At 36.3% G+C, this 24,202-nt stretch overlaps 1 protein-coding gene across 2 annotated transcripts in view; it reads left to right on the top strand.

Moving 5' to 3' along the window:
* The window catches only part of LOC134529605 (serine/threonine-protein kinase 3-like), a 91,267-nt gene that overhangs the window by 25,508 nt on the left and 41,557 nt on the right, over nucleotides 1-24,202 (top strand). For both annotated transcript variants that reach the window (XM_063363883.1, XM_063363884.1), the window contains exon 5: nucleotides 1,759-1,864. In XM_063363883.1, the coding sequence (XP_063219953.1) occupies nucleotides 1,759-1,864 (106 nt within the window). The remainder of the gene's footprint in view (nucleotides 1-1,758; nucleotides 1,865-24,202) is intronic.

The raw sequence follows: 24,202 nt of genomic DNA, 5'->3' as shown, positions 1-24,202 counted from the left end.
TATCATTTCCACCAACAAAAGGCTAGAAATTGAAAGCAAAACAGTGAGCAAATTGTTCTACCCCCCTCTTTTTTGTTCTACCATCCCTTTTTTTCCCCTTTCCAAAATACATTTCTGCGAATGCTTCTGGTCAGAATCTTCTCATGGTTACAACCAACAAGTCTTTGGTAGAATATTGAAGTACACTAAACTGTCAGGAAAGAAACATTCAATTCTTAAATTTTGACTTAATTAGAGATACTGCCCAATGGGATTACAATTGCGAATATAAGATAAATTACTCACTTTGAAGTATTTACAACAATTTAATTGTGGAAAAATGAATTTGGAACTTTCTTAAAATGAACTAAAATAAAATCACATAGATAAACACTGCTGATAAGATCATTAACACTGTCACAAAATTATTATATGAAAGTATTTTTGTAAATACTTCTCCTTGAGTAACAATGTATCAAAAATCCAACACATTTACCTTTCACCACCAACAATGACTTCAACATGACTAAGTCATAGGCTGCGGTTAGCCAGATGCAGCGACTGCCTGCCTCTCACCATCTCTAGTACTCACTGCCACTCTCTGCCATTCACTGGATGACAGTTCAAACATCGCTCCAATAACTCAGAGGGCTACCAATGTCAATGGTGCAGATTTTCATCTTTGGATAAATCTCTCAAAATGTTCTAGGAACTGTATTTGTTTCTTTTTAATATAAGTTAGTTGAACTTCCACATAACTGGCTTAGTACAGCAAGGCTCGGAGCACCAATGTGGTGCTTGGAGCACCAATGTGGTGCTTGGAAACATTAGTCTCTCACCAGTATTCTTGTCCACCCCAAGAACTTAATGCATTGTTTCTAACAGACTTAACTCGCTATTTGTTATTATTCTCTATGCCTTTTCAACCAACCCAGAGCCTACCTCGCTCAACTTCACCATGCTAGCCATGTCGCTTCACCAAATTATTTTACGGCAATTCCCAGGTTTTGACAACCAACGTGAATTTTTTCTTGCCTGACCATGTGGTATAGCTACTTCAGGCCTCCTCTAAGCTGGTTACCAAGCCCTCTGTTTCTTTTTTTATAGCTTGATTGTGAAGTGTAACTTGATGTAAATGAACTCATTTAGAAATTTGAGATGGTCTCAGAGGCGAATGCCTTCTTCGTGCGAGGCAGCTAGTGCACCGTGACTAGGTATGGTAATGCCTAAATACTCATGACATGTACAATATTTAACACAGGATTCAGTGTCCCTGTGATTAACTATGGAAAAGTTGTGGTATCAAGAAACATTATTGGTTGATTGTGTTCTGGTTACAAGCCACATGGGTAACTTTATGCTCTAGACAGAAATATGTTTGTTTAAAATGAGTAGATTATAATTATAGATAACGTATGCAAGAATTATTGTGCATGTTATGAAACATGCGATGGGCGGTTGTGAAATTTATTGAATAGATAATGTCTTTTGTTCAGTAATGAGCTTGGTAAAACTCGACAGGCAACTCCGCAGTGGTGCAAACTGCAGCATGCCTAAGGGTTTCTTGGAAGATTATGCTGTGGTGGTTAGTCATTTCATTTCATGGTATGGAGGGGAAGGGACAACCCATAGTGACCTGGCTGGGATCCGAACCCAGCTTCTGTGATCTACTGTTCAGGCATTTTGAGTGGTAAACCAGTCATATGTTAAGTACATACATCCTCTGAGAATGTTTTGAACATCTGTTATATGAGTGTTTTTATTTTCTTTATTTTATAGGATACAATGGCTAAGAGGAATACAGTTATTGGAACGCCATTTTGGATGGCTCCTGAAGTGATTCAAGAAATTGGCTATGATTGTGTAGCAGATATCTGGAGTTTAGGTATCAGTATTTTTTTGTTTGGTTATTGGGTTGTTGATGGTTAACTTGCTTATATTTTTGAATGTAATATATTTTATGTACATATTTGATACTGTAAAATTTTTATAATTTGTAACTATATAGTGCAACACATTTTTTGAGGGGACATACATTCTGAAAGAGTGCAATTAGTATAATTTTACGGTGTGCATAAAACCATCAATAACTTAAATATTTTTAAATGTGAAAATTTTTGTTATTGTAAGTAGTTAAAATTTGGTGTGATGAATCGAGGCATGCCATTAAAGATTGTTTAAGACAATTTTGTGGAAGCCCACAGAATGTTTACAAAAAACTACATATGTTGTTTGCCAGCATATGGAAAAACAATAGGATTTGTTTCCACGCTCAAAAAATGCTCAAACAATGGCAGAAATGTTTGTTCACATATCATGTGAATACATGACCGTGGGTGGCAGTTCCACCAACTGCTCATCTTGTAAAGCACTGTCCCGCTTGACTGTTAGCCAGAGGTTCCCCTGCTGGCCTCCACCGCAACCACACACTGCACTGCCAGCCCTTATATCTGCTGCCATCTCTCAGACAACATGCACAACGCACTTGATGCCCCTTCCTTGGTGAAGGACACAGTTGAGCAACTGCTCTTTTGAGCTCTCCCTTCGCAGCCTCGTGACTCGCACAATTCATCCCACTTGGGATCAAGCTGTGCCAATGAGCAAACCTCCAAGTCACTGGAGCAGTGTTGTCTTCCTTGACTGTTATGACATGGATGTTTCTTTATTTGGTCTTAAGAGTATTTTGAAATATTTTCAGGGTGTGTGAGATGTAGCAACACACCAAATTTTGTAATGAGGGCAGGTGTACAAACTCATAAATAATCAAAACACTTATATAATGTGCAAGACACTTTCATTAACGTAGATAACAGTCGCAAGGCTGTTTGGGTGAGGTGGGGAAATGAAACTACACTCACAGTTGTGAAGGCTAAATACCTAATAATTCCCATAAAAAACTTTTAAGATAGAAAACAAGTGATTTCATTAATGGGAACACACTTGGCTAGTTTGCTCACAAACCAAATGACTTTGATTACACATCGACTTATCACTTGTTGTGGTCACAGTGATCAGGATTTCTAACAAGAATTCTCTTATAACTCACAATTCTATGCTTTATTTGGTTTTTTCCTCCTGATCTCCAAAACTTATTATGACCTTTAACTAAACAGTGTCTACTACTATACAATTATCCCAAATATCAATGTAAGTCGAGAACAGTTGATAGGCCAATTAATAACAGTTATGAATAAAAAATACCAAAATTCAAAAAGTGTCAGTTTTCAAGTTATAGACATTTTTTAAAACATTTTCAAATCCCCACCCGAGATACTGTGAGTAAAAATTTTTGCTGTGTACTCATAAATAACAGTATAACATTTTTGATTTTATTTTAAATTATAAATATTAGGATTATTTATGATTGTGTAGTAAAAAGATTAAGTCACAGTATCAGATCATTTAGTGCAAGGTGGGGATTTGAAAACTTCTGAAAAAAAGTGAGAAAAAAATTGGAAAAATACTTGTAAACTACGACACTTTTTTATTTTTTTTAAAATTCAGATCCATAGTTAATTGGCTTATCAACTGTTCTCGGTTTGACGTTGAGTTTTGGGACAACCTGTATAACAGAGCATATACACCTCAACTTATCATTTTACAATACTGGAACTCTTATAAAAATTAAGGCAACTCCTTACGTTAATTCAAAACAATTATATAAACTAGCAATATTAAATTTAACACAAAATAAAAAAGCGTAGTGTTTTTGGTCACATTCTTCCAAACAAACTATAAATATACAGCATTAGGCCATCTCCGTATCCCATACCTGTATTTTGGGTCAATGAACAGTCATCAGAATCAAAGTTGAGACTAGACAAAAAAGAAGTGATCCCCCCTTCTCAAAAAAAAAAAACAAAGCACACAAATTTAAAGGATCTCAGATGGTTTCCAGAATTTTTTGCACAAACACTGCAATTCTATGAAACTTGTGACATAATGTCCATGGGATCATGTGCCAAAATGGCCAGGCGCGAAATCTGCCGAAGCAAAAATACCTCAAATACAATCTAAGCACATACATGACAACAGCTGGCTGCCTGGAACTTTCGGTGACAGAAAGTCATGGCAAACAAGCATGACACAATCATGTTTGCAAGCCTCTATAATGGTAAACTACAAACCTAGCAGGCTGTTTGCCCCGTCTGAGTGAAATATTCCAAAAAGAGTCCGTCCAATATTTTTTCACATGCTTGAGCAAGGACCTGACCTACATTTCACATTGGAACCCTGCATTCTACATTTGACTCATCATTTTAACTCAGTTGAGTGCTTCTTTATCCACGTTGTCCAGAAGGGTTGCATGCATATTGTCTATGTTGCCAGCATGAGAGTCTGTTTAGTGAAAGGATGGACAGATTGATTTCAGTTCTTCTATCAGGAATTGGGCAGGGGCCGACCATCAGGTCTGACAGATCAGGTCACATGGGTGTCAGTGGTGTGGAACTGAGACTTGCATCAGTTTGTGTTAGAAATAAATACATCTCCTCAAAGGACAAGATAACAGACCCCACAATGCTTCTGAGATTATATGCATCCCACAAACCACCAAAGTGTGGGGCACATGGAGGATCAAAGTGCCACTCTGTCCATTTATAAGATTATATTGTATGGAACTGCTGCTGACCAAATTCTGACCGAAACATTAAAATGAAAATGAGAAGTTCTCAATTCCCACCAATGAAGTTTGTGGCATTGTCATTATATGTGAGCAAATTTTCCTTGAGAATGTATCTTCTTAATGAGACCAGAAATGTTTTGGTGGTAAGGTGTTACCAGTTCTAAAGAATTACCTGAGTAGCAGAACATACATAATTGTAAAGATTGCAGTATCACTTTGGTTTGAAGTACTTTTTTGTATAACCTGGCAGATCTGTTTTGGGTCACAATAGTCTACTTCTGTGTGGAGGATGTCATTGAAGGCATGACACGTTCTGAGAGATCTGCCAGCATATACTTTTTTTTACATCTCTAGGTTTTTTTTTTCAATTTTAGCATGAGAAATCTCATTTCTTGAGAAAACTCTTTAACCTAGTGTGAGCTAAGTACCATCATAGTTAAAATGTTAAGTTCAGCAATTGTGAGTCTGTTCCTTTTTATCATTTTTATCTGTCTTTTAAATAATTAAATATAACTAGTACTGGGCACTGTAAAAGTGCAATGTGTATACCTACCACTTTATCTTGTCTAGACATAGCATGTGCTAACATCAGTTTTTTGGATACAGTATTACACGGTGGCCACCCAATTGTAAAAATCGGAGAAACCCTGAATTAGACGTGAATTTTTATAAGCCTTTGGAAATTATCTGTTTGTCTAGAAAGTTGAAAAGAGCTTGGTTGAAAAACTGCTTGTTGTGCCAGTAAACTGTGTTAACTTATACCATTTACTAGTGAACCTCTACAGCAGATATGGAGAATGTGACATCTGATAAGATAACACTATGAGTTCCCAGGGGGGTGGGGGGAATTATTTGGAGGGGTAGGAAGTGGTCACTCAGTTTATTTCTTTTTTTCTCAATTTTTTTTATTTTTCCATCTCAAGATTTTTACTGACTATGATAATAAACAGCTGGTGATTGTTGGGAAGGAGAGAAAGTTGTCACTCAATTTCTTCCTTTCTTCTCTCCATGTTTCTGTTTCACTTATAAAGCAGAATAATTTGACACAGACAGTAATTATAAACATCCGGGAATCAGTCAGAGGAGGAAGAAGTCGTTGCTCAATTTCTTTCATTTCTTCTCTCCATGTTTTTTTTATTTTACATTTGAAGATTTTTACAGATGATAGTAATAAACAGCCGGGGATTATTCAGAGGTTGAGGAAGTTGTCAATCATTTTTTTCCCTTCTTTCTCTTCATGTTTCTTATTTTTCTTTTAAAGCTGAAGATTTTTACTGACGGTAATAATAAACAGAAGCCATTACTGAAAACTATTACCTTTATTTTCACGTGAAAGACCGTAGATTTTTTATTTTTTTTTCATTTAGTCTTAATAATAAAGTTATTTAAGGACTATCCTAATAAAAGAACATGTATCTGTTTATTCATATTTCACCAAAACAATTAGGTTTTAGATTTTTTTGTTCTACAGCCAGTATTAGAGTGATTTTCATATAGTGAATAGTAAAAAAAAATTGTCAAGTAATGAAGTACTTTTACTACCTAAAAATTCGTAATGTGCAGATTACTCTGATTTATAAGTTTTTTACGAAGAATTTAAAGCTAGCAACATGTTTAGTAGTTCTCAACTAACAAAATACTAGTGAGAATTTTAACTGTTTGTTATATTAATGGTATGCCATATTATTTATACCAATCGTAAAAGTTATCTTTTGGCGACGTGTGTGATCTCCCTAAGAGTCACCATTTTAATATTCAGTATGTTGTTTCTTAAACAACCAAATTTTACTCTGAAACGAAGGGGATGGAGGAGGATTGGGGATAGATAAAAGGGAAAGTCGAGATCATATTGGGCGTGAGTCCATATCTTTGCACTTATCAATTAGGTATTACTTTAGTCCGGGAAATCGTAATGTATACTCAAATACTACTCCATGCTTGTTTGGTTCGTTAATTGCTCTATTATTCCTTTAACACCGATCTGCACTTTATGGATTGTGTCGCTGTATGATCCTACTTTTTCAAGCTTTGAATCTGAGACCTCCAGCATTGGCGACCTGAGTGCAGTAAATCGTGACTATTAAGTATGCAACCCCTCCTACACATAAATCTCTACCAAAGTACTACTAAAGTCTGTATTAAATAAGTCTTTACAACCATCTCTCTACGCCAATATGATTACTCTATCCTCAGTCTTGCTAAAACACACATTGCTCTTGTTCTTGGTTTGTAACATGCTCTCTGTCCACTGTCCTGCAATGGCCTATGGTTACGAACCCCCTCCACTCGAGTGTGTTGCAGAGCTGCGAGTCTGTGCTTCCTTTGACAGTGGCAAACAAACCTCTGAATATCTAATAATGCGGGGCGTGGCAACTGACCAGTCTCTTGAGCAACAAACTCCGAGCTGATGGTGTGAATCCACTCAATCACAACAGTACAAGCTTACCTTATAATAAGGACAATATTAATTTCCCCTGCACAATGCTCTCTTTTTGTAAAATGTTGCTTTTTATTGCTACTCTCATAGCTAAAACAACATACAAGAAATACTCAATTATGTTCAGAAGAAACACTATTTATCACAGAATTAACATGATTAGTCTTACGGGAATAATTTTTATTTTATATAAATGGTTGGTTTTTTTTATTTTAAATGGTTAATTTTGTTTTATTAGTGCTTATATAACCAACATGGTTATCTATAATTTTATTAAATTAGTAAAATTTCATGAAATTGCCTTAAAAATACTAGAAAAACCCTGGAATTATGTATGCCAAAAGAGTGGCCACCCTAACTAATGCACCACATATTCTCCTGTCTACAAAGCCAACTTGGTCCCTTCTACCATGTATCTGATGTAGTGTGTCTGTTGTCACTCCTCAAGATAGAATATCTGATGGGTTGTCCCTTATGTGACATGGTGCTGGTCATCATTATAAATCTCCAAAACCTTTGAAACCCTATTTACGACAAAACATTTTCAATAAGGTGATGGTGCAGGATGATTGTTGAGTCTGTATAACAGTGAATTTATTTATTTATAAACAAAAGTCACTTGACTCTTTACTGCCATTTTATTCACAATGAATGTTACACACAACTATAGTTTTGACAACAGAATTATTTTCAGCTGCGCTTATCTGTATTTCACACAAATCTGGTTGCTTATCATCTTTTCTTCATTGGTGCATTTCAAATATAAACATGCTCCAGAGGCTCATTCAGAAGCTTCACAAAATGCCTGGAGTTGAGTGCTGCCTGACAATTTATTTGAAGTTATCCTCTCTATAGATACCACATTTATCTCGGGAAGTTTCTCTAAAACTGTTAAATACAGGCCTGATTGACAGTAGCTCTTTCTTCTGTTCATCTCTTACCACGCACCTGGGGCCCGCCCAACCACTGCTTCACTGCACCGCAAAACCATCCCAGGTGCTCCGATCTTTGCACACAAAGCCAGTGGTTGGTCAACCGCTATCGCTTGCTAAGGGGCTCACTAATCCTCGTACCTTCACTTCATTTCACTGTTGCGTTGCTCAGAGGATTCGCAAGCATCGCTTCCAGTCTTTCTCCTCTCTTCAAGCCACAGGTCAGCTCCACCTTTTGTACTTGTTGGGTCCACCTATGGAATGGTCTGATAGCCCTCTGAAGTGTCACATCATCAAAGTCCCCCGACGTTCTAGTTAAGCTACTTCATGCTACTGTGTTCTGGGGACCTGCAGAATCCTCTAGAAAGTCAGGTGGCCATGCTAATGAAGGGGGTGTACCTAGTTGTCATAAAGTGGCCCGCTAATGTAGGGTCCATGTAGTTGGTAAGAGGAGGGACGTGTGCTACCAGGATGAGGAGGTGTTTTTCCTAGGAATCCACCAGGCTGGTGTGCCTGTCTGGCTGGCCGGCCCTCGTCTATAGCAGCCTTGTAACAATATGTAATTAACTATAAATAATTAATAAATTTAATTATTTCCTCTTTTTTTACACTTTGACTAATTCACTAAATTAAAAAAAAAACAGGAAAATTTAGCATTCACAAAAGCAAGCTTGTGTGTGAGTTCATCTAGTCACTTTAATCTATGTGCAGTGTTTTGACTATTGTAAACATTTTAAAAATTGTAACAATTTATGACAAATAAATAAATTCTACTATAAGTAAAAAAATAAAACTATCTATTGTGCTGTAAAATGTTTTTATGTCACAACAGTAATGTAATCAAATTTGATATATTTTTGTCTATTAATTTGAAAAAAGTTTAGTATATTAAATGAAAAAAATATAACCTTTAACATGCATACATAATTAAATGCATAGTTATTTTTGTATATAAGGATGAGAAGAAAAGAACATTAGTAAGTAATGGGAGAATGAAGGGAACCCAGGTAAGGGAGACTCTAGAGGGTGCAAATTTTTTTGTTAACATGTGAATAGAACCTGAGAAAAATGCATTTTAAAAGAGAACAGTATTACACAAGAAAATCAGACATCCACATTATTTGTGGCAGTGACATGTAGGTCTAATTGGAGTAGCTAGTTGTTTGCCATGTGAATCAGTTTGGTTCTGTAATTACTAGTGATAAACTTGCCTTATCATATATATACATGTCTTAATATATGTATTTATATAATAATTATGTATATACATAATAAGTGGGCCTATAATAAATTTTTTTTTGTAATTTGCGTTTATACAAGGAAACATTTTATGATGATGATGATGATGTGGCATTTTACGTTTAGAATTTTGCAAGTTTCAGTCTTCATGAAACACAAAATGCTAAACGCCATTCATTTTGTCACAGAAATCAGATCACATGATCATTTTGCATACAAAAAGTGCCAATTGGAACATGGCCAGATTATTTGTAATGGTGTATACCTCTGCCTCATGATAAAATTACAACACTCTATTTGCTGATGTATGAAGTTATCAGTGCAGGTATTAAAAGGATTTATTTTGACGATAATTTTTCATACAGTATCATGCATTAGTATTTTGTTCATTCAAGAATCATCTTTATATTTTAAGTTTGTTGAACAAGTCACATAAGGTTTAATGTATGTTTTTTGAATTTTTTTCCACTTTAATTCATTGCATTTCTGTATTAGTGTTGTACATACTTTAATTCTTGAATAATTGGAAAGATCTTATTGGCTAGCTGGTTCGAGTGAGGAACCGCGCGCTCATCCGCAGTGAACACGAGATGGTAATGGCTCTCAGGGTCATAATGTCACCAATGGCAGTGGCCAAGACAGCAGTGTCATTGCCCGGCGAGGATATCCTGGGTGTCAGCCCCCAGGACGCCGCTAACTCCACAGCACTAACAAACTTAGCACAAGGGCAATGAGCTTGGCAGTCAACTACACACAGTTGTCCTGGTACAAAGTCCCATTCACCCTGTTCTCTTGCCCAATGCGGTCGCTGGAGGAAGGGGTTCATGGCCGTATCGACCATCGACCTTACAGCTCTTTCTGTTCATCAACCCATTGTCATGGTGGTGCATCACAATGGCCTTAGTGGTGACAAGTCTTGTGTCTCATCGTGAATTACAGCTCGGTGCTTTAGCATGAGCAACTGAGTAAACACTTGTGGCCTGGCGAAAGTATTTATCAAACACGTTAAACTTAATTAAAAGTACATGTTTCTTAAACTCATTATGTTCTGATTTTTTACTCATGATGAGAATAGTTAGGAGTGGGGTAAAGAAAGTGCTATCATTTAACAGTAATAAACTAGGTACACTAATTGCACCTATATGAGCACATTAACATTTACAAACTTGCAGAGCATAGGGACTATAGCATTAATATGAAATTATGGTGTTTAAATAATGTATTTTCTCATAGGCCAATGCTATTTAGTGTGTGCTTGCTCAACCAGATTTAGTCTCGAAAAAAGAATAGATTTAATGTTAATGGTGTATGTAAGTCACTTGAGGTTGATTTTAATGATGATGAACTTACTTATATTAATGCAATACCAACCACAACCACGGAGATTAGTGTTGCGCTGCTCAAAACTTCGCAGTGGTTTCAACCCGTATTCCGACACAGCTCGTAGAACTGCCGGTTGACAGCCAAGGTCACACCTCGATGGTGTTGCCACTTCAAAACTCTCCTCATTGCGTGGCTGATAATGGAATGCACTTAAAATCAGGTGAATTAGCATGGTGTTAGATGAAACATGCATCCCTTCACACGTAATGTTCATTGACCTGAACTGCCGTTGCAGTTAGACGTTTGCAACTAAAAGGTCATAGTTCTGATTTTCAGGCGTCTTTGACAAGTTTGGAGCCCACCTCCTTGACGACCCCTCTGGCTGTGGAGTGTCTATGACAAGCTAACTTCCCTGCTCTGCTGCCCGATCACAATTCTCGGTCGCCTCGTAGCGCACATGGCTCGAAGCACCAGCTGACGTCAGAGCAGTCCACATGGGCAGTACAGTTCTTACCAAAAGTGCATGTAACACTCGCACAGAGGTTGTTCATGGGTACACTCCGCACCAGAAGTGAATGCTACACCATTGCTCTAAAAAAAAGATATATAAAATAGTAAAGATAATAAATATGTTGGCATCAAGATTATTATAAAATAATAAATTCAAATATACTATAAAAAAAACTACCACATCCCCCTCCCTAAAAATAAAATAGGAGGGATATTAAAAATGTCTAGGCCTTCCTGCACTTAGATGTAAACAATCCTAGGCAAACTATCAAAATTTGAAAATAGCCACATGAAACAATCAGACAAGAAGAAACAAGAAGAGTAATAATTAGTAACAGCAAGAAAGAAAAAAACCCATCACAAAGTAAGCGGACAAATATAGCACAAAAACAGAGCAACAACAATGTTAAAAACTGTGTTCACTCTTTGTCAACCTTAGTAAAAATAAATAAAAAATATGCCTAAAGTTGTAAAAATCACTAGAGTAATTACTAAATAAATACTGATTATAAACTGAAGACTTAAGTGTCTTTTTTGACCTGCTCATTATTTTGCACGTTGTCCAATAGAACTTTGACCAGACCCAGAAATCAAATAATTTTGAAATGTCCTTCATATTCGTGATACAAAAGTGGCTTGGGCATTGACCTTTGAAATTTGGGGAAAACTTTTGCAAAGAAGGTCGTCATCACCATGAAAAAATTTTTTAATCCTATCACTTTTATACTGGGCAGAAAGTTTTCTGTGGAATTTTGTAGATTATTGTAAGCTTACTGCCAAACGTGTTCCTGCTGACATGGACTACAGCTGTTCAACAATTCTTCTGAGATACCCTGGATATTCAAAAGGGGATGAGTGAAGCCTTTACCCAAAAATAAATAAGCAGCAGTGTATTTGATGACACTGTGAAAGACAGAATTAAGGCTTATGTTTAAGAAGTCAGAATATTTGTCCCAGTCACATTGATCATTGTGTTGGAAAATGGTAAGAGCTGTTTTTATTTGTTTGTCAACCCGTTCCACAAAATTAGGAGCAGGACAATGAAGACTTGTGAGCATGTGTTGAATACTCCATTTAAACACATGTCCTTGAATAATTTTCCTGTAAAATATGTGGCATTATCTGAAACCAAAGATTCGGGAGTACTGAAAAGTTTCCAAACATAAGTTTCAAGAGCGTTAACCACCTGCGAAGCTCGTATGTTACGTAGTGGCAAAAGGAAAATAAATTTGGGGAAGCCATTCATTAAGACAAGTAAATATTTCATTCCTTTCTTACTTCTGGGAAGGAGCCCAAAACTATCCACAAATGTTCACTCCCACGTGCATGTGGGCATTTCCACAGGGTATTCACTTACTTAAGTATTGTGAGCTTGTTTAGACTTCTGACAGTCCTTACATTGTTTCATCTCGAATTGCATATGTGGCATATAGAAAGAGTGTTCTATTTTCTGCCAAGTTTTCTCAAGTCCATAATGACCTAAGGCAAATGGTGATTTTACCGAAGTAACATTAGACGAACGGCATCTGGGGCATAGACATGTTTGTGTCGTTTATCCACATAATGAAAAAGAATGTTGTTTTTTCAAACCAAAGTTTGATTATAGGTCATTTTTAACATGTTGAAATTTATCCTGGGCTAATGTATAGTTATTTTGCCAGTCTTTCACATTGACGAAAGACTCAGGTATTCCCTGTGTAACCACCTAAATATCAGTGTGGATGATGTCAGAACGTGCAGTGGAAACAAAATGCTTTCGGTTTGAACATGCGGGAGAGAGCATCTGCTACCGTGTTGTTTTTTCCCTGTACATGTTTGAGTGAGAAACAAAAGCGAGTGAGTCGTATAATCCAGTAACCAACTTTGCCTCATTGTTTGGGGGTGTGTAAATAACCATGTAAGGGCTTGGTTGTCAGTCCAAAGTTCAAATCATCATGCTCAATATAGCTTTGAAATTTTTCGACAGCATGGACACAGGCAGGACTCAAGGCTGGACTGGCGAAACAAAAGGGTTGAAGTCCCTTAGACTCATTTTGCAATAAAATGGCTCCCAGAGCTAAGAGCTGGATGCATTGACTTGCACAATAAATTTTTGGAAAAATCAGGAAGGGTTAAAACCAGAGTATGGGAAATTACTTGAACCGCCATTGCAGTTAGACATTTGCAACTTAAAAAGCCATAGTTGTGATGCTCAGGCCTCCGACAAGTTTGAAGCCCACCTCGATGACCCCCCTGGTCGTGGTGGAGTCTCCGTCAAGCCAACTTCCCTGCTCTGCTTCTCAGTCACCTCGCGGTGCATATGGCTCGAAGCACCAGCTGATATCAGCCCGCATGTACACGGAGCAGTCTACATGGGCGGTACAGTTCCATCCAAAACGTGCATGTAACACTTTTGCACCGAGGTAGTTCATGGTACACTCCACACCAAAAGCTAATGATGCCATTGCACTAAAAAAATAATAAAATGCAAAAAAATAAATCTGTTGCCATGAAGATTCTATATAAAATAATAAATACAAATATACTATGAGTAAAATACACTACCACAGTAGAGCCGAGGAAATACCAAGGGTTGGCATCAAAATATTGTTAGGAAAATGTTAAATTATTATGGTGTTGATGTTGGTGATGAATAAAAATAATAGGAGTCGGGATATTTTTGCTTTATGTTCTTGATTTTTATCTGCGAAACAACACTTGCAAGAATAACTATTGTAAAGTCCCTAATCTGTGGTTACTTGTTTCTTTAGTTGAGCTGGTTCGAGCGCAACCAGATTTTACAAGCAAAAAGGTTTTACAGGTGATCAACTTTGCGAAATGAATTGACTATGACTAAATAAGGATGACTACTTATACTAATCTTATTACTTTCCTTAATTCTGTCTATAATGAAGTCACTAATAGAGGACAGACTGATACATGCTATTTTGATTTAGCCAAAGCCTTTGATACTGTCACTCATTCTTTAATACTTGGAAAGTTATCTATTTTGGTTTAAGTGACAATTGGGTCAGTTGGTTCTCTAGTTATCTTAAAAATATAAGTTTTTTTTAAAAATATATTAACAATCACAACTCTGCTTTTTTAAAACTAGTCCTGGAGTTCCTTAAGGAGGTACATTGTCACCTCTTCTCTTCAATATATATTGATGACATCACTCAGATCTTGATCACTCTCCTGGAGTACTCTTTGCTGATTATCTCAAAATTTATAGAAAAATCAACAAACCAAATGATTATTTATTAGACATTAATGAACTTAATAATTACTCCAAACTTAATCTTGTTATTCGTAACAAAGAAAAAAAAAAAAAAAAAAAAATATATATATATATATATATATATATATATATATATATATATATATATATATATATATATATATATATATATATATATATATATATATATAGTATTTTTTACCAAGAAATATCAACCAATTGTATATGACCATAAATTATAAGACATTTCAATTTACTAAATGTCCATTATAAAAAGATCTTGGCATCATCATTAATTCTAAGTTATATTTTCATCAGCATATACATTATTTAATCTCTAGTTCCCGAAGAACCCTAGTCCTAATCAAATACATCACTCTTCATACTACAAATTCAGATTCTATTATTTCACCTTATTTGGCATTAATCAGATCTAAATTAGAATACTTCTCAATAATCTGGAATAGTAACCACAGGCTGAGTGAGCAACACGGTAATTAAAGCTCGATTCCCGGCAGCGCCAAACATTGTTGCAGTGAACGATGGATTTTCCCCCACCCATTTGTTCTGACACTGCTCCACTTGCCCTCTCACCATCTGTAATGATTCAATAGTCGACAAGCTGTTAAGTCACAGTTAATTAATTAATTAGACTCCAGGTGAATGTTGGTGTAGCTTCTTAATAAGTTAATCTCCCATGTCCTGAACTCTAAGGGCTGGTCAGTAATTGGCATCAAGCTGGTGGCTTGAAGCTGTGGGTTTTTGCCTTGTGCCTGACACTTTCACCGGGTGCCGGGGCATCTTGTGGGATGTGCGTATCGCCAGCCTGGCTCGAAAGATCAGGCGTGATGTGCCGTAGTCGTGATAGGACTCGCGTGATAGCCAAAGATGAGAGAACCTGGTTGGTAGAGAGATGCTGCATTGTATCTTAGGTGTTTTTACAGGCTCTATGTAGACAAAATATTTGATTTTTGTGTGCTAGGAAAACATCCACCAAGACAAGCTACTACTCAAGACTTATCTTAGGAAGATGTCAATCACTTCATATTGGCCGAAAATTGTATGCTTTACTCACTCACATAAAAGGAAAATGGTCATATGCAGATTTCTTGAATGCAAGGATTTGTGCATTCAAGTGTCATTGACATTTGGTGCACATATATTTTTTGTTGGTAGCAGCACAGTTTTTCAGTAAATGGTGCTGTAAATTGAGACCACAGGTTGTCGCTGCCAACATCTGACGCTTCAATGGCACAGGATAGTAGAAGACCTACCATAAAACAACATATTATAAATATGTTTTCCGTGAAGTGTCTTGGCTTAGTTTCGGTTGGCTTTGCAAGGCATTATAAAAATTGCTATTATTCTGCAGTGCTGTTACAGTTTGTGTTGCTCTTCATGGCCACAAGATGGTAGCAGTGCTGTTCCCTGAAAACCTTAAATGTGCCATGAAATAATCTGTCATGCTACTCTATCTCTGCAAGCCATGCAGTGATCTCCTGGATAACAGCTCGCGCCATTAGAACTCTTAACTCTTTAAATGATGTTGAAATATGTCTTATCCTAGCATCAACTTTTCAATTTGCAGCAAGGGCTTATACAATTTTCTGTTCCATTAACAATTAGTTGCTACCTGAAAGTAAATCAGGACATATACCAAAGAATGGAGCAGAAGTGCAGCATAGTTCATTGTCAGTAAGCTTCGAAAATAATCATATTTTGCTTCAGTTGAATTACTCAGGGCAGATGTTTTTTAATGTATTTTTTCTACTCTTCCCTTTGTTTTTCTTTTCAAAGGACTTTTAATAAGGCAAGTCCTTCAGCATTGCAATTGAGGTATGGCCATGGAAATATTTTGTACATCCTAAGTGTGTTAACTCATCAGTTTTCAGCTGCAGATGAAAGTAGAGAAAAAAATACTTTAAACGTCAGCAGCAGGATGACTCTTTTTATAGAGATAACTAGTGAGAGTCCCAATGCCAATCGTTATGAAAATTCTTCTGGTAATAATGAATTTTTCAGATGGACATGTTGGACATTCTTATCAATGCAACTGCCTGTAAGGCCTATGAACAGCAGATAATTCACAAACTTTCAGAGTGATTTAGTCAAAATGTGCCAAAATGTAATCTTTCAATTCTGCCAGGGATTCAAGTTAATGCATTGTAATATATGATGCTTTAAATAAGAAAATACTGAAAACACTCTTAAAAACTGGGGGTCGTCAAAGAACCTCGTGGCTGAACACTTGCAGAGAAACAAGCCTTTTTCTTGTGAATTAACTAATCTGTGCAAGAATAACGGTGTCGTGCCATTGCATCAGTGCACATTAAAACCTAACCCATATAGAAGCCCTTTTGATGTCTACTTCCGAACATGCATAAAGAAAAACAACTGTATTGCTAAGGAGCTAAAGCCCTACAAGAGAGATTGCACCATTATGCTGACTTACAAAGAACAACTTTTATATACTTCCTGTTAATAGTGTTGACATTCTATAGCCTTAAAATAAATAATTGTTTTTCACCTTGAATGTACAAAGCAGCACAAAGCATCGATGAGAAATGAGAAAAAAACAGCTTTTTCTGTCCAAAGAAAATTAGCAATGTGGTTTATTGAACCATTTTAGGCCGTGCAATGTTCTGTTACATTTTTAAATCTTATGGAAAAGATCATTCCTTGTGTGCTTCCAAAGTTTACTCAGATGACGTAGTATTGACAGGAAAGACTTTTGAAAGACCACCTAACACTTCTGGATGCCATGTTCCAGAAGGTGGTCGCTGTCCTTTTGAAGCTGGTCACCAAGAAGTTTCATGGAAGGTTAAGTTTTTGGGACATGTGGTACCACCCATTTAATGAGGGTTGACCCTAGAAGACAAATGCAATAAGGGATTGCCTCCAGCTACTGACAAGGCATTGGTGCAGAGTTTGCCGAGTCTATTTGCCTATTGCTGCAGGTTTGTACGTGGGTTTGCTACATTTGCCAAGCCACTGCTTGACTAAACTGAGGTTAGCGAGAAATCATTCCTGAAACTCTGTGTCTAAAGCTGCCTTTGGAATTCTGAATAAAACTCTAATTCCATTTCACCCACCTCCTTCCTGGTATCCTGGGTCTTCTAAACTGCCAAGACAAATTGGTTCGGGAGACAAATGAATGTGATGTGAGAGTCTTACTGTGCTTTCATGCATTAAGGATGTAAAGTGGAAGACGCTTGAATATTTCAGCTCGGTTCTGCCCAGACCTGAAATAAATTACTGTGATACTTGAAAAGTTTGTTGGTATTATGGAGGCAGTTTCAAGCTCATACCATTACTCATGTGGCAGGAATTTTTTGTGTGAAGTGATTGTAAGGCACTACACAGGTTACTCAACTTGAAGAACTAGATGATCAAGCAGCTCTCTGAACACACGACTCAGGAATACAACTTTGACATACAGCACAGATACTGGTGTATCACGGTGATACAGGGACTTTGGCTTGGAAAGTATGTGCACCAACCTATTCTACGTGGGAAACTCAGCAATAGGTTTCAAAGATGTCTAGTGTTATCCATGGATAGAAAGATAAAAATAAATAATGTACATTTATATTTTTATATAATTATTTTTATTAACTGTTCTGTTGGATGTTAGGTATGTTGTTTGGTTCATAAAACATTTTTCTATTCTCTTTTCTGCTCCCAAAATTTATTCATTTTTGAGTTAGCTGTAGCAATATGCTTTATGAAAGAGGAAAGTAGGCTTCAAAGTCAGACCATTATTTTTATTATAATTCTTGAATAATTTATGTACTCAATATTAGTAAAAAGTGGCCATGTAAAACAAAATGCTCTTGACTGAAAGACCTCTGTAAGTGGTGAAAAAACTCACAATTTGAATGAAAAAATATTGTTGTCTAATGTAGAGTGCAAATACATAACTTCTTGTGATGTCTCACGTGATAGAGAAAATAAATGTTTGATTTAATATTTTGGTAGTACAACTCATTACCAGTGTACAAAAATAATGTTATGTTAAAAATGTAGTGACTAGAAAGTAAGGAAATTTTAGCTAAAGAATGCCATTTAGCATTACAAAAAATAGTGGAAGAAAGTAGGTCATTGAATTTTCATGATGTTTTTACTAAAGCATTTTAAGAGCTGTGGAACCTTATTACTATAGAATGAGTGTAGCCTGTAGCAGTCCTTCCAGAAGTTAGTGTTATGGAAGTATTTAGGACCCTAAATAATTAATCAGCCACTCCACCACGATAGTCTATAATTCAGTTTAGAATCAAAATTTAAAGAATATGCAGTGTGAGATACAATTACAGGTAACAGCACTACCAGTGTAGTTGGAGCCAGCAGGGTGACGCACCTCTGCTAACTCGACAAACACAACAAACTCCCCATTTGCACAAACGACCAGACCATTGGCTATAGGCCTAACCTAAATGCGTAAAGTTTTTAACGATATAATTTCATTCAAAAAAGTTATGTTGTGTTTTTTTTTACTGTCATATCGTCTCTAATTATACACTTTCGTAGGTTAATCTCTGTGCCTTATTCCTAACTGGGAGGGGGATATCCAACCTTAAGTTTTATGTATGATGTAATGGTGTTGTGATCATTTAAAAAATAAATAAAGGAAATAATGTGTTGAATGGAATCTCAATTTTCAAAAATTTTCATACTCATCCTCGGTGGCAGCGTCCAATCAAAAATTAGTACCTCGGGTAATCTGAAAGTTTCCACCCTGTACAGGGCGCTTCGAGTGGCACTCAAACTCTTAAAATTAATTAAAAGTAGCATACTACTATATTTTAAAGTAAACAGTTATTATTAATAAAAAAAATAATGCTTAAAGTTACAAATCAATCTTAGAAGTTTCAAAATAAACTTTATCTGGTTCACAATTCAGACTGGACACACAACTTCATAGAAAACGTAGTGTCATAAACTTTTATTTTAGTTTTTGGCAATTAGACAATTTATTATCTTAAAAATTTAAGAGTCTCTAAACCAAGGCTGAAATCTCCTCTTCACTGGAACTAATCTCTCGAGAGGAGCACAACTTAGAACTTTCATGATTAATTGCTATGACCTCAACTCACCTATAACTGACCCATGAACTGTGGATGGACAACAAGTAACTCATCCTCCAACTGAGCAGTTAATGACTACATAACAAATCATGTGAACTTGTTATGACTGGCCCCCTCAAGGCCAGACTAAGCTGAACGAACTGCTACATCACGAACTGCGACTCGTTATGACTACCCACCTTCTCCCGGCCAGGCTGAACACTGCCTAACTTTGCTTTCCCCCTTAAAACTCTGAGGTGCATCCTTCCAGGAAAGTCCAGTCCCGACCAACCCAAATTTTGAAACCACCAACTGGGCTAGCTGAGTAGGCCCTCTACCACTCGTTCGCAGGCCCAGGAGCTCTATTTCATCACTGGGCATCCCAAAACTGTGGCTGACACTGGTTTAGGTGCACTTATAATCCAGCGCAGGACCACTGTGACGTGCTCCAACATTCGCTGTATCGTTCTCCACAGCACTTTCAATCCTCTCAGGGCTCTGTCGTCCCTGTAGCACCGAGGATGCTCTTTGGTCGCCGGCTGTCCTCTGTCTGAGTCAGACGTGTTTCGGGCAGGCAGATACTCCCGTGATCGTATGAATTTCGCTCATTTCCTTTTGATGTTACATGTTCAACGTAAGCCTGTGTGATGAGACACAGAAGTTGAAGATAACTTAATACATATGTAGTGTTTGCAACACCAACAGACAAGGTAAATATTACCCTTTTGTGACCTGCTCTGGCTGCTCTTCTGCCAAATGTCATGAAAGCTGTGCTAAGCGAACAGGGTATCTAAATATTAATAACGGCTTAAAGACTTATATTTGCCCTAAGTGCCAAACAAATAAAGCAATGAAACCAAATTCTTCTTCTGGAACAAACCCTGCTAATGATAAAGGTTCTAAACCCATGTCAGCCTCTGCAAAAGACTCTGTATTAAATTTAGCACTTAAGTTGTGTACATGTGCTTGTGAAATTGGTGTTCAAATTGATGATCTAATTAAATTGTCATTCCTTGTTCTGACATTTTTTTGGAAAAAATTGGCGATAAACTTTAATTTCTGACAGTCAAATAGAGGAATTAAGAAGTGAAAACTGTGTCCTTAAAACTTTACTAAATGACACCAGAAGTGAATTATCACATCTTACTGCAGCTTTGGTAACTCAACTGAAACTTGATAAACATCAGTCTCAAGCAGCTCCTGACAAGGCTACCTACAGTCGTGTTGCATAGCAAGCACCGGTAAGTAGGTCAACGAACAACAAACAGGTGTCGTCACTCCAGCGTCAGCTACGACCAACTAAACTCCAGCTAGATGAAGGCTTCACTGAAGTAAGATATCGCCACATAACTAAAAACAATTCAAAAATTGCCCAGCCTATTGAAAAGAAAAGAGAAATGCAAATTGGAATCAGGAACACTTCTATATTGAAAACCGTTCCCAACCCTAGACAGTTCAAATCTAAAGCAATGTTTGTTTCCAGATTCAACCCGTCAGTATCCGATAGTGATACATCTTATATTAAGGGTGAACTTAATATATCCTGTCATTGAGTAGTAAGGCTGAAGTCTAAATATTATATTTACGCTTGTTTCTGCATGGCAGTTCATGAAAATGACTACGACAGACTTAATAACACAATGTTTTGGCCCTCAGGCTGCTTAATCATCGAGTTCTGTTGTAGACTCCACAATGAACAAATATTTGGTTTTGATCAAACAGTTGTCATTTATCTAATTGTAACGATATCACAAATTTCCCTAAGCCTCAGTCATCTGCTAAGTCTCCAGAAATAAATGATCCTTCCTTATCTTCCAATTCCATTTCAGTGCCTGGAGGAGCGCTGTGAACCCATCGCTATCTTATTAGTGTATGTGTGTGTGTGACATTTTATATGAAAATGTTCAGAGTTTTACGAACTAAATCAATAGAATTTTTTGATAATCCGTCACATTTTGAATATGATATTGTTTGCCTTACGGAAACTTGGCTTAATTAGTACAGTATGAACTCTCATTACTTTAATCATAGTTTTAGAATGGACAGAAATCCCAATTTGACACTTATGAACAGAGGTGGAGGAGTACTAATTGCTGTCAACAAGATGAAATTTAAATTGGTACTACCTCTAAACAGTTTTGATTATCAAAGTCTGGGTCAAAATAGAAACTGCAAAATCTCAATTTTTAACTATTGAAAATATTTATATTTCCTCGCAAACAAATCATATTTATGAATCCTACTTTGAGTATTTGACCGATAAATTTGCAAATTATCTTGATGATGTTCTCATAACAAGTGATTTTAATATTCCAGGTGTTGACTAAATAACCAAACCTTTAATATTTCTCTACCAACAATGAAAACCAAAGCTCAGGCCCTAATTAATTTAATTTCTACATTAAGCCTATCTCAATTAAACTTTATACAACCAACTAAAAATTTTTTAGACCTATGCTTAACTAGTTTGCATTACTGCTGTGTACAAAAAGCCACTGATCCTCTAGTCAAAGAATACGTACTTCATCCATCATTACTTATTAATATCAACATTTATATTTTAAACATTAAAAGTACAACTAACACTTCCTATTGAAATTATAAAAAAGGATATTATTTAGGTCTATTTAATGCCATCAAGAACCATGACTGGTCAGAGTTTTATATCAAAAATTAAATTTAATTGTTGATTACTTAACTGATCTAATCAATTATTATATAAATTATTGTATACAGATATTGGTACTCAAAACAACTCATTACCACTTTAAAATTAAAAAAAAAAAAAAACCTTTTCATGAACTATATAAATGTAATTTTAACTCAAATTATTATGATTTATTTTCTTAAAAAACTTTAAGAGGCCAAGTTACTAATTACCAAAGACAAAAAATTTTGGTTCCAAAATATCAACAACATTAAACATAACCCAAAATTAATTCTGGCGTTATGTTAAAATAATTTGAATGTCAGAGAGTACCTTGAATATATCCCTCAAATCCAAATATAGGTGTCAAGGGTCAAAAAGAAAATAATGTACAAGAAATTAAAAATATTAACTGTGTTGTTGAAACATCCTACCCTTTAAATTATTTCTTCACAAACTACTTTTCCAAAATCTATACATATTGTAATTTTATTTATATAATTACATGATAAAAGTACAATATCTTGGGGAATGGTAACAGGATAGGTATGAGAAAAAAGATTGGGCGCAGAAGGGGCGGAACCATGAAGCACTGCAGTGGAGGGGAAGGAGGGGCAGTGGTGGACCCACAAGGCAGAACAGTGGCATGCATATGAGGAGGGGTAGTGGTGTACTAATAAGGAGTGATAAGGTAGCGCAGTAGTTACATACCAATGGGGAGGGACATATGCAAACTGATTGATGTAGTGCAGCAGTGGTGGATTTATGAGAACGAATGGTGGTGTACCCATGAGGTGGAGTAGAGGTGGACTTAAGTTGTGTAGCTGTCACTCACAGTATATCTTTAAAAAAAAAAAAAATTGTTTATAGCTAACATAGTTTCATAGTCACTGTAACAGCATTATGGATATGTCACTCCATTCCTGCATAATGAGCAGTGCGAGAATGTTCTACCTGTAGGCTTCCGTAGCAATGCACAGGTAAATCAACTAGTTAAAATTAATTATGCATACTGCCCATTTTCCAATGACGAAAAATAATATTCAATTGTGGGAAAATGTATAATTTTTTTTTTCAATTATAAGATGATGAGATAGGAGGTCGAATAAATGCTCAATTTGTACATATTGGAGTGGCTTAGTTGAAGGCAAACAATCCACAGCCGAATTAAACTGAAGACCTCATGTACACCAGCCGGAGCAAAATCTTTTCCAACAGGCTCACGAGGGTATAGATCATCGGGATAACATACCTCTTTGGAGAATATGATTTTAATTGAGGTCAAAACTTACAATTGACTGAAACGTGAAATTCACTCACAAGGAAGAAACAACCCCAAAATTGGCCAAAGCGTGACCTTCATCCAACATTAGGTTGCAGATATACAATTAGAAGATAATTATAAAATTAAAAAGATTGCTTAGGAAAAAATAATTCTTTTGTGACTTATATAGAAAATCTGATGCATAAAAATTGTTTCGTACTTACAGTTCTTAAGCGCTCATGAAACATTTGTAAATAAAAACTGCAGAGCAACAAGGACCATGATGAAGAATTACTAAACAAACAGCCAACAAGTGTAGTTAACAGCAAAAGAAATGAACATTGAAATTTAAAAAATTGTCACTAGATGATGCATGGGCAGTACTGAAATACACCATGGAATTAAATATCGTCCAGATTTGAGATTATTTTCATAATAAACCATGTGAAGAGGCAAGACAAGCTGGCAAGAAACTGCTCATGATATATGGACATCAACACCGGGACACAGGTGGGCATTAGCTTGAGAAAAAGAACCTCAAGGGCTAGCTGTGAATGTCCGGTAAAGAAAAAAGGAACCAAGTATGAATGGTGGTCTGAAAACCTAATGAATATTCAGTATCTATCTATACTAATATTATAAAGCTGAAGAGTTTGTTTGTTTGAACGCGCTAATCTCAGGAACCACTAGTCTGATTTGAAAAATTCTTTCAGTGTTGGATAGTACATTTATCGAGGAAGGCTATAGGCTATATTATATTGTCAATAACATTAGGGATCCTTACTAAAAGTCCAATTTAGAATCAAATGTGTTGGAGGGGGTTAGGTACAACATGCAGTAAACGTACAAAGTGTGTGTTGACAATGCCGCAGGCGCATAGAAGTTTATTTCCTATTGCCTATTAACATTGTTGCCACGCACTAGATGCCTTATCATTCTTAATTTTCCCATACAAGTAAAAAAC

This window comes from Bacillus rossius, chromosome 2, assembly GCF_032445375.1.
Source record: "Bacillus rossius redtenbacheri isolate Brsri chromosome 2, Brsri_v3, whole genome shotgun sequence".
NCBI lineage: Eukaryota > Metazoa > Arthropoda > Insecta > Phasmatodea > Bacillidae > Bacillus > Bacillus rossius.
Note: the sequence above shows the minus strand (reverse complement) of the source record. Positions and strands in the feature narration are given on the sequence as shown.